The 10000-nt window shown below is 40.0% G+C and overlaps 2 protein-coding genes across 2 annotated transcripts; one reads left to right on the top strand and one right to left on the bottom strand.

Moving 5' to 3' along the window:
* Nucleotides 1–864: 864 nt before the first annotated feature.
* Nucleotides 865–2969, bottom strand: EMWEY_00026950 (proliferating cell nuclear antigen 1, putative; the record flags this gene model as incomplete). The annotated part of the gene is made up of 4 exons (XM_013478131.1): nt 865–1173; nt 1507–1790; nt 2081–2285; nt 2856–2969. 4 exons carry the CDS (start codon nt 2967–2969, stop codon nt 865–867), a joined length of 912 nt encoding a protein of 303 aa, XP_013333585.1.
* A 1505-nt stretch (nt 2970–4474) lies between these two features.
* On the top strand, nt 4475–6799 carry EMWEY_00026940 (hypothetical protein, conserved; the record flags this gene model as incomplete). The annotated part of the gene is made up of 1 exon (XM_013478130.1): nt 4475–6799. One exon carries the CDS (start codon nt 4475–4477, stop codon nt 6797–6799), a length of 2325 nt encoding a protein of 774 aa, XP_013333584.1.
* Between the last annotated feature and the right edge of the window lie 3201 nt (nt 6800–10000).

Here is a 10000-nt window from a genome sequence, read left to right as displayed (position 1 = left end):
ATTATACACTGCAGAGCTGCCTATACACCGCAGAGCTGCCTATACACCTGAACTTTGTAACTAAAAAACCAATAAAAATTCATTTGCCTAGATAACAATCCCTAAGACATTTTTCTTTGTTTTTTTTTTATTCTGCAAAGAAGCAGGCTTTCTTTTCCTAGTTCTTTTTCTTGTTGCTGCAAGGAAAGAAACAATATACAGCAGCAGCAGCAGCAGCAACAGCTTCTGCTGCAGCAGCAACTGTTTCTATACACAGCGCAACAACAACCAAATTGCATTGTCTTTATACCAACTCAATTCGGCGGTGACGCCTATGCAGCTAGCTAAACCTCTAACTAGCTAACTAGCTAGCTAGCGAGCTAACTAGCTAGCTAATTGGTTAGCTAGCTGGCGCCATTGTTACTAGCTAGCTAGCTAGCTAGCTAGCTAGCTAGCTGCAGTATTTGCATATGAACATGAAAACTAAAAAGGAGGAGACAAGCAGTCGTAACTCAACAGCTACCTGCTGCTGCGCATACCATTACTGTTGCTGCTGCTGCTGTTGCTGCTGTTGCTGCTGCTGTTGATGTCCCTCCCTCCTCCCCTATTGCCCTCGCAACTGTATCGTCTCTTAGCTAAGCTACATAGAAAGCCCCAAAGCTTGCTTATATGCTAGCAAACATGCATGCATGCATGCATGCATGCATGGAACTAAAAAGACGGACACAAAGCTGCCTTCCTTCCTTTTTTCCTTTTTTCCTTCCTTCCTTCCTGTTTGCATGCATGGAACTGCATGCATGCATAAAATAATGACTGCATGTATTAATTATAAATACACACACATAAATAAATAAATAAATAAATAAATAAATATAAATAAATAGATTAATTATCCATATCTTCTTCTGGTTTAACTTGTCCTTCTGCCTTTGGTCCTTCTGTTTGCATATCTTCTGGTGTATTGTGTTGATCAACTTCATCCTCATCCATCTTTGGTGCTAAATAGAACTTAAAATGTCCTAATTTAGGTGCAGAACTTCTACTTTCTCCTTGAATTGGATCTAATATATCAAACTTTACTGCAATAGGACGATGAGCAGTTAACGATAATTTACATCCATTACTTAATGATGCTGCCTTAGAAAAAAATACTAAATATTTTACTGCATATGTCTGACTTACAGGATGATTCACCTATAACAAACAAGAAACATATATATATACACAAAAATATATTTATTCAGTTTTATTTATATATTTTATTCTTATTTATTTATTTTATTCTTATTTATTATAAAAAAAAAAACAACAAAATTCATGAAAAATTCAAGAAAATATGATGAAATTCAGAAAGTTGAATAAACTAATTGAGGTGTACATGCAGCTCAACATGAACAAGAAGAGGAAAAAGAGGAAAAAAAAGAAAAGAGAAGAAAATGAATAATTAGAGAATAAATGTATAATAAAATAAATAAAGATAATAAATATATAAATATATAAATATATAAATATATATTTATATCTTACCTTAATTTCAACACCAACATCTAGATCATCATGTGAATTTCTTTCCCTAGGTTTTAATACAACTTCTCCTCCTCCTATATCCCCATTAGTAATGAATTTTACGCCATTTTTATCAACATCTATACGTACAGAATCACTAAATTCTTTTAATGTATTAACAATAGATGCAAATTCTTTTGCACTAAATGTTATCTCTACGTCGCTCTCTTCCTCATCAGGTACACCTAAAGATTCTTGTTCTATACCCATCAATCGTAAACTAAATGTAGATGTCTTATCATCCACTAATACACAAACAAACAAACAAACATAAATAAATAAATAAATAAATAAATAAAATAAAATAAAATAAATAAATAAATAAACAAAAAGAGAGTCATGACTAGCAGCAGAAATGCAACAAGAACAAAAAAAAATCAGCAGCAAGACAACAACAACAACAGCAGGAGCAGCAAGACAACAACAGCAGCAGGAGCAGCAAGACAACAACAACAACAACAACAACAGCAGGAGCATCAAGACAACAACAACAACAACAGGAGGAGGAGGAGGAGGAGAAAGAAGATAAACTTACAATTATTCTCGAATACGAATGTGATCATATCTCCTTCATCTTCATTTTGTACAGAGACAGTATCTTGTGAATTACATAACTTGAATACTTTAACAACAGAAGACATATTTAATCCAAGAGATCTTGGTCTATCACATCTATAATGTAAAAAACCTACATCTTCTAATTTTAATGATACTAATGCTACATGAGATTGATCCATTGCCTAATTCATATACACATTCATACACAAAAAAAAAGAGGAAAAAATCTATATATATATATGTACTTATCAACCCTAAACCCTAAACCCTAAACCCTAAACCCTTTAATTTGAATTTTATGGATTGTGATGATGTTGTATTCTTATTTATAGATAGAGACAGAGACAGAGACAAGAAGAGATAGAGAGAGATAGTTATAGAGAATAAAGGATAATAATAAAAAAAAGAATTATATTTAATTATATATATTATGTATATTTATTAATAAGGCATCGTAAAAGGAGGGATATATGGTTATACACAGAAGAAAAGTAAATAAATAAAGAAGAAAGGTAAAGGGAATTATACAGAAAAAGAAATAAACTTGAATAAATATATACACACAGAGAAAATAAAGGATATACACCTGTACATTATAGAGTTAATAGGAGGTAATATAAGAAAAAGTTCAATACACACACACATATACACACAAAATAAAGGTAATGTGTATATAGAAGAATAATAGATAAAAGGTATAATTTAAATAAATACATTAAAAAGAAATAAAAAAAAAAAAAAAGAATAAATACCTGTAATTTAAGTCCCGATTCGTCACAGTCAAGATTAACCTCGCTGACCAGACACGTCATGGCCTCGAAGACGCGCTTAAGAACGACGGCACTTTGAAGTTTAGCTTCAAGCATTTTCAATAAAAGGGGGAAAAAAAAGGAAAAAAAGAAGAAAAAGAAAAAAATAATTGATAGTTTCCTCGCCTTTTGCAATTAAGTATCAAGCGTCGCAGTTGAAATCTGTGAAGGAGAAGTGGTGATTCAAGGTAATAAAAGAGAAATTCAACTTCTTTTGCTATGATGATAGAAAAGCAAGAGGATTTACAGAGAGAAAAAGGTAAAAAAGACGAAGAAGACGAAGCAGACAAGCGCCGAAACCAGGAGGGGAGGTTGAGAGGGTGGTGTGTGGTGGTGGGGTATTACGAGGGGCTTTATACCTCCTCTGTGAATGCAGGAGGAGAGGAGGAGGAGATAATAGTATATATAAATAGAGTTTTAATGATTAATACTCGAAAGAAATCCATTTCATAAACATTAATTCATTAATTTGTTGTACAGAAAGAGGATCATAAAGGAAACTCCTTCATTCACTCGATCCATGACGTACATACACACCAGACGGCCATCAGCCCATTGAACCGAGTTTTCCTCCTTTTGCTGTTCTAACAGACCTCATAAAGATGCTTAAAAGGACTTCTGTTCATGGAAAACGTTAGAGAAATCGTTTATTTTATCTAATATATCCATTTTTCATCAGCTTTCCTCATTTTCTTTCATGTTTCCACCTCTTCGTGCCACCGACGGTCGAGGGGGCTGTGAGTAAGAGGGCCCCAAGCGCCACCTCTGCCTCTGTCTGTTTCCCTTTCTTCTTCAAACGCTTTTCTTCCCCTGTTTCAGCAAGAGGGTACTTTCTTTCAGTGGATTACACCTGAGAGACCTCCTGTTTCCTCTCTCTGCTGATGCACTCCCTGCCAAGCAAGCACCCTCCCTGGGCTGCCGCGGCTACGCAGGCGCCGCTAGAAGGGTAAGAAAGTCACTTAAGACCCTTCTTCCTCTCCTAGCATAGTTTGAAACTATTATTATATGTTTCCAGATGGCTGCTAATCAGACGCAAAAAGAAGGCAACGGCTATCGCCCGTTCCGTCAAAGACGCAATCAACAAACGCCCCGCCATTTCTTCATCTCTAGATTAACCCCTCGCCTTCTTCATTCTCTTAACGTATCCATCTTTCTATATTTATTCATCTAGGAGGAGAACGGACCACGCGGGCGTCCACCAGCAGCTGCTGCTGCTGCCGCTGCCGCCATATCCGCAGCAGCACATCCACAGCAGCAGCAGCAGCATCAGCAGCAGCAGCAGCATACGCAGCAGGACGATATATATATCCATATCATCAGCAGCATCAGCAGCATTAGCAGCAGCAGCAATCGGTGATCTGTGTGGTGTCTGCGCTGCATAGGATATAATATCATTGTATATCTCCTGCGTTATTTGTTTTGTTTACAAGTTATTATAAGAGAGGCATGTGTTATGCATAAGCATTGTGTTCGTTGCTGCCTCTCTTATAATCCTCTGCAGCAGCAGCAGCAGCAGGAGCAGCATCAGTTTAGGGCCCCCCTGATGCTTGTACCCTGTCGCAATGCTGGAGGAGCAGCAGCCTGCATCAGCAGCGGATTTCCTGGGGCCCCACCCCAGCAGCGCAACAGCAGCACCAGATGAAGGTACAGAGGGTGGGGGCCCCCATCATCATCCTCCTCCTCCTCCACATGATAATACATCAGCAGCAGCAGCCGCAGCAGCAGCAGCAGCAGCAGATAACTCTCGTCGGACCTCCTGCTTAGAGGGGGAATTCTCAGATAATTGCGATAATGAAGAAAATACGAATTCTTCTCCTCCTTCTCTTTCTCCAAGAAAAAACAAAAGAAATTCAAGAAAGAGGCCCCGTCTATGCCGTAATAAGAGAATAAAACAGGAGCAGCAGCAGCAGCAGCAGCAGCAGCAAAACGATTTGGATGTACTGCCTCCTTGTGAACCAACCACAGGTGCAACAACAACTGTAGGAACAGCAGCTGCTGTTGCTGCAGCTGCAGCTGCCGCTGCTGCTGGTGGTGGGGGTCCAGTAAACCCACATACGTCAGTCGCAGCACCTGCAGCAGTTCCTGCTACTGCGGCTGCTGCTGCAGCTGCTGCTGCAGCAGCTGCTGCTGCTGGTGCACCGGGCGCAGATTTTTGCTCCAACACTATTCAGCAGCAAACCGCGCCTCCTCCTCATCCCTCTCTCTATAGCTCGTATACACTGCAGCATCAGCCGCTGCTGCCTTCATCAGGAGGGGGGCCCCCCTTACCGGGGCCCTCTGATCTTTCTCCTTTACAGCAAACAATAGAACCTCGTCTGCTGCCTTTCACAGAACCTGTAGGGGCCCCAGGGGCCCCCGAGGCCCCAGGTGGTGGGGCACCTCCCGTGGGGCCCTGTGGGCCGCCGGGACCACGATTCCCCCCACCACAGCAGCAGCCGCAGCAGCAGCAGCAGGGAGATGCATGCATGACCAGGGGACCCTGGCTTTCAAATGTTGTCAAGAGTGGAGGGACGGATAATTCATTTTTAGGGGCTGCTGCTGCACCAAGTCCAGCAGCAGCAGCTGCTGCAGCTGCTTCTGCTGCTGCTGCTGAGGGGCCCCCCAGCGAAGCAGAAGTTGTTGCCTTAATATCTTTTCTTATTCGGAGGCCCCTCATGAATACTAAACTTGCCCCTTGTCTAATGGCAGAAGTTGAAAGGGCCTGGTGGATGGCTAAGCAGCAGCAGCAGCAGCAGCAGATGCAGCAGCCGCAGCAGCAATTGCAGCAGCAGCCGCAGCAGCCGATGCAGCAGCTGACACAGCAACAACAAATCCAGCAGCCACCACTGCCACAAACACAACAACCACAGTTACAGCAGCCACAGCTGCAGCAGCCGCAATTGCAGCAGCCGCAGCTGCAGCACCCACAACAGCAGCAGCAGCAGCAGCGGCCCGATGACGACCTGCAGCAGCAGCAGCAGCAGCAGCAGAGAAGCCTCGATAACAATGATATTGGGGATACAGATAAACCGTCAGATAGAGATATTAAACAAGAACAAAGTCCCAGTAGTACAGGAGGGGGAGGAGGGATTGTAGAGACCGATGCAGCAGCAGCTACGACGTATGCTGTTGCTGCTTCCTCTCGATCTACCGCTCCTGTATGCTCGCCTAGCAGCAGCGACTGCAGCATGCCATTTACTGGCTTGCAGCAGCTGCCGCAGCACGATGTGGAGCAGCAGCAGCAGCAAATGCAACAACAAATGCAACAGCAGCAGTTGCAGCAGCAACAGTTGCAGCAACAGCAACTCCAGCAGCAACAGCTACAGCGACACCAACATCTGCAAGAGATGCAACAGTTGCAGCAGCAGCAACTACAGCAGCAGCAGCAGTTGCAGCAGCAGCAACAACTGCAGCAGCAGCAGCAGCAATTGCAGCAACAGCAGCAATTGCAGCAGCAGCAACTGCAGCAACAGCAACAATTACAACAGCAGCAGCAACTGCAACGTCAACAACAACAACTGCAGCAGCAGCAGCAACAGCAGCGGCAGCAGCAGCAGCAGCAGCAGCGGCTGCGCCCCCCAGATTGTCTAGGGGCCCCCAATATGCGTTATGGCCAATCCTCAGTATTAAATTTGTCTTCCGCTAAGATGCCCACAGATGGATCGCCAGATACGGGGCCCCCTAACCCATCCTTAGTAACTGTACCCCCTCAGGGGGGCCCACCGGGGCCCCCCCCACAGGGGGCCCCCCCACAAGGGGCCCCCCAGGCCGGCCCTCCTCAGGGACCACCCCAGGGAACACCTCAAGGGGCCCCGCAGGGGCCCCCTGCAGGCAGTCAACAACCGGATGGGGTACCGCCGCCGGGGCCCCCGGGGCCCCCCCCTCAATTAAGTTGGATTGGCGGGTAAGCAGCAGCCGCAGCAGCAGCAGCAGCAGCAGCAGAAAGCTGAGTAGTTTGTCTGTGTGCGACCCATTGTGTGGGCCCTGTGGGGCCCCCAAGCTGCTGTTGGGGGCCCCTTTGTTGTCTCAGTATGAATTGCAGTTAATAAATAAATACAAATAAAAATATTAATATATATAATTATATATATTAATATAAAAAAGGGTACTAATAAGCAGCAAAAAAAAAAGGAGGGAAATATATTTATGCTGCTATATAACTTAACTGCCTTCTTCTTTTTCTTCAATCCTTATTCTTGAGGTGTACGTACACCCCACAGTCTTCTCTCTATTTGCTTCCTCTTCTCTTAGCTAGCTAATTAACAATAACAATTCTTTCTTGGATACCTACATAGCAAGCTACCTAGCTAGCTACCTAGCTAGCTACCTAGCTACCTACCTAGCTAGCTGCCTGGCTATCTGCCTAGCTAGCTGTCTACCTAGCTAGCTACATAGCTAGCTAGCTAGCTAGCTAGCTAGCAATCTAGGGAGCTAGGTTGCATATAGTATATAAGGGTATTTGTTGTATTATTATTCTCTTTTCTCTTTTCCCTTTTTTCCTTCTTTTTTTCTTTTTTCTTTTTATTTCTTCTCTTCTTTTTTTCTTTTTTTTTTTTTTCTTTTTCTTTTTGTATTTGTTTTTGTTTCCCCTTATTGGCAACTTTCTGCTGTATATTTGCTGTTTGTTGTTTTTGTTTATTTTATTTATTTTATTTTGTTCTTTTTCTTTATTCTTTTTAATTTATTCTTTTTTATTTACTTTATTCTTTTTTGTTTATTTTATTCTTTTTTATTTATTTTATTCTTTTTTGTTTATTTTATTCTTTTTGTTTATTTTATTCTTTTTGTCCTTTATTTTGTTTTTATTGTTTTTGTTTATTTTATTGTCTTTATTTTATTTATTTATTTATTTATTTATTTATTTATTTATTTATTTATTTATTTATTTTATTGTCTTTTTCTTTTTTCTTTTTGTTTTTGTTTAATTTATTGTCTTTTTTCTTTTATTTAATTTATTGTTTTTATTTTGTTTATTTATATTATTGTCCTTCTTTTCTTTTTCTTTTCTTTTGCTTTTTTTCTTCTTTGTCTTTCTTTGGCGATTTATTTTATATTTTTTTGCATTTCTTTTGAAGGCAGAATGTCCGCCATTTTAAGGGTTTAGGGTTTAGGGTTTAGGGTTTAGGGTTTGGTGGTGCACACCTTTGTGCCCTTTTGCTGGTATTTATGCGTTTATTTAATTTATTAACGAATTTATTTATGCATAAGCAGAGCTGCTGTTGCTGCTGCTGCTGTTGCTGCTGCTGCTGTTGCTGCTGCTGCTGTTGCAGTATCTGTTTCTGCTGCTGCAGCTGTTGCTGCTGTTGCTGCTGCTGCTGTTGCTGCTGCTGCTGTTGCTGCTGCTGCTGTTGCAGTATCTGTTTCTGCTGCTGCAGCTGTTGCTGCAGCTTCTGCTGCTGCTGCTGCTGCAGCTTGTGCTGCTGCAGCAGCAGCAGCAGCAGGAAGGAGGCTGTCTGTATTTATGCAGCAAATTGCCTCTTTATTCAGTATAAATATAATTATAATAAACAATAATAACTACAATAATAATAATAATAATAGTATTATTATTATTTATTATTTATTATTATTTATTATTTATTATTTGTTTATTATTTATTCATTATTTATTTATTATTGTTATAATAGTTCTTTTTCCTATTCTTTTTCTGTTAAAAATTATAATTATTTATTTATTTTAATTAATTATTTAATTTAATTTAATTAATTATTTTAATTAATCATTTATTTTAATTTGTTGTTTGTTTACTTCTTTATCTTCCTTTATACCTCTGCTGCAGCGGCAGAAAGACACGGTCGGCTGCGGCTGTTAAGAATCTCCGTAACAGTTTTCTGTGTGCTTACACTCATAACAACTAAATGCAGCAGCAACAGCAGCAGCAGCAGCAGCAACAGCAACAGCAGCAGCAGCAGCAGCAGATGGGGCCCCACAGAAGGTAGGTTCAGGGGCCCCGGCTTCGGGTGCCTTCGCCTCCTCTGCATGCATTAAATAAAATCATAAAATAAATAAATAAATAAATAAAATAAAAATGAATTAAATAAAAATATTTAAATAAATTATTAATTTAAATTAAATAGTAATTTATTCGGTTGCATCTGTTGCTGCTGCTGTTGCTGCAGCAGCAGCAGCAGCTGCTGCTGCTGGTGTGGGGCCAGATATTTTGCCTCTTTATAGGGAATTATATTAAATTTTTATTTTTTTTTTATAAATAAAATAAATATATAAATAATTATTTTTTTATTTTATATTATATATAAAGGTATATAAATAAATACAGCAACAGCAGCAGCCGCAATAATATACCACCGGTGCATGCATGCATGCATAGCTAGCAGCAGCAGCAGCAGCATCAGCAGCAGCAATTGGTCTTCTACTTGAGTATTTAAATAATTGACTTTCTTCTTCTTTTTATAAAAAATAAAAGAGCAGCAGCAGCAACTGCAGCAGCAAATAAAAATAAGAAGTAGAAGAAAATACAAGACAAAAATACAATACAGCAGCAGCAGCAGCAACAGCAGCAGCAGCAGCAGCAACAGCAGCAACAGCAGCAGAATCAATAACACCACCACCACCACCACCACCAGCATATCCAACCCCACCACGACCACCACCACCATCATCGTCATCATCAGCAGCAGCAAAATGTCTTCCTCTCCCTCCTCTTCTTCCTCCTCTTCCTCTTCCTCCTCTTCCTCCTCCTCTTCCTCCTCCTCCTTATCTCCTATTGCTCGTGAATTATTGCATGCAGCATATAATTGTGGGGCTTTACAATTTAAATCAATAAAATTAAAAAGTGGACGTTTTTCTCCTTTTTTTTTTAATATAAGTAAATTAAATAATGGTATTTATTTACAATTAATTGCTAATGCATATGCTCATTGTATATATACATCTAATCTACAAACTAATATTATTTTTGGTCCTGCTTATAAGGTATATATTAAACCCTAAACCCTAAACCCTAAACCCTAAACCCTAAACCCTAAAAACCTAAACCCTAAAAAGTTTATTCTATCTCATTCTTTTTTTTTTATTTACTATTAATTATTAATTAATATATATATATATATATATAATGTATTTATATTATCCAGGATATCCAATATAG

The sequence above is a fragment of the Eimeria maxima genome, genomic scaffold (assembly GCF_000499605.1).
Source record: "Eimeria maxima Weybridge genomic scaffold, Emw_scaff295, whole genome shotgun sequence".
Classification (NCBI taxonomy): Eukaryota; Apicomplexa; class Conoidasida; order Eucoccidiorida; family Eimeriidae; genus Eimeria; species Eimeria maxima.
This window is presented reverse-complemented; position numbering and strand designations above follow the sequence as displayed.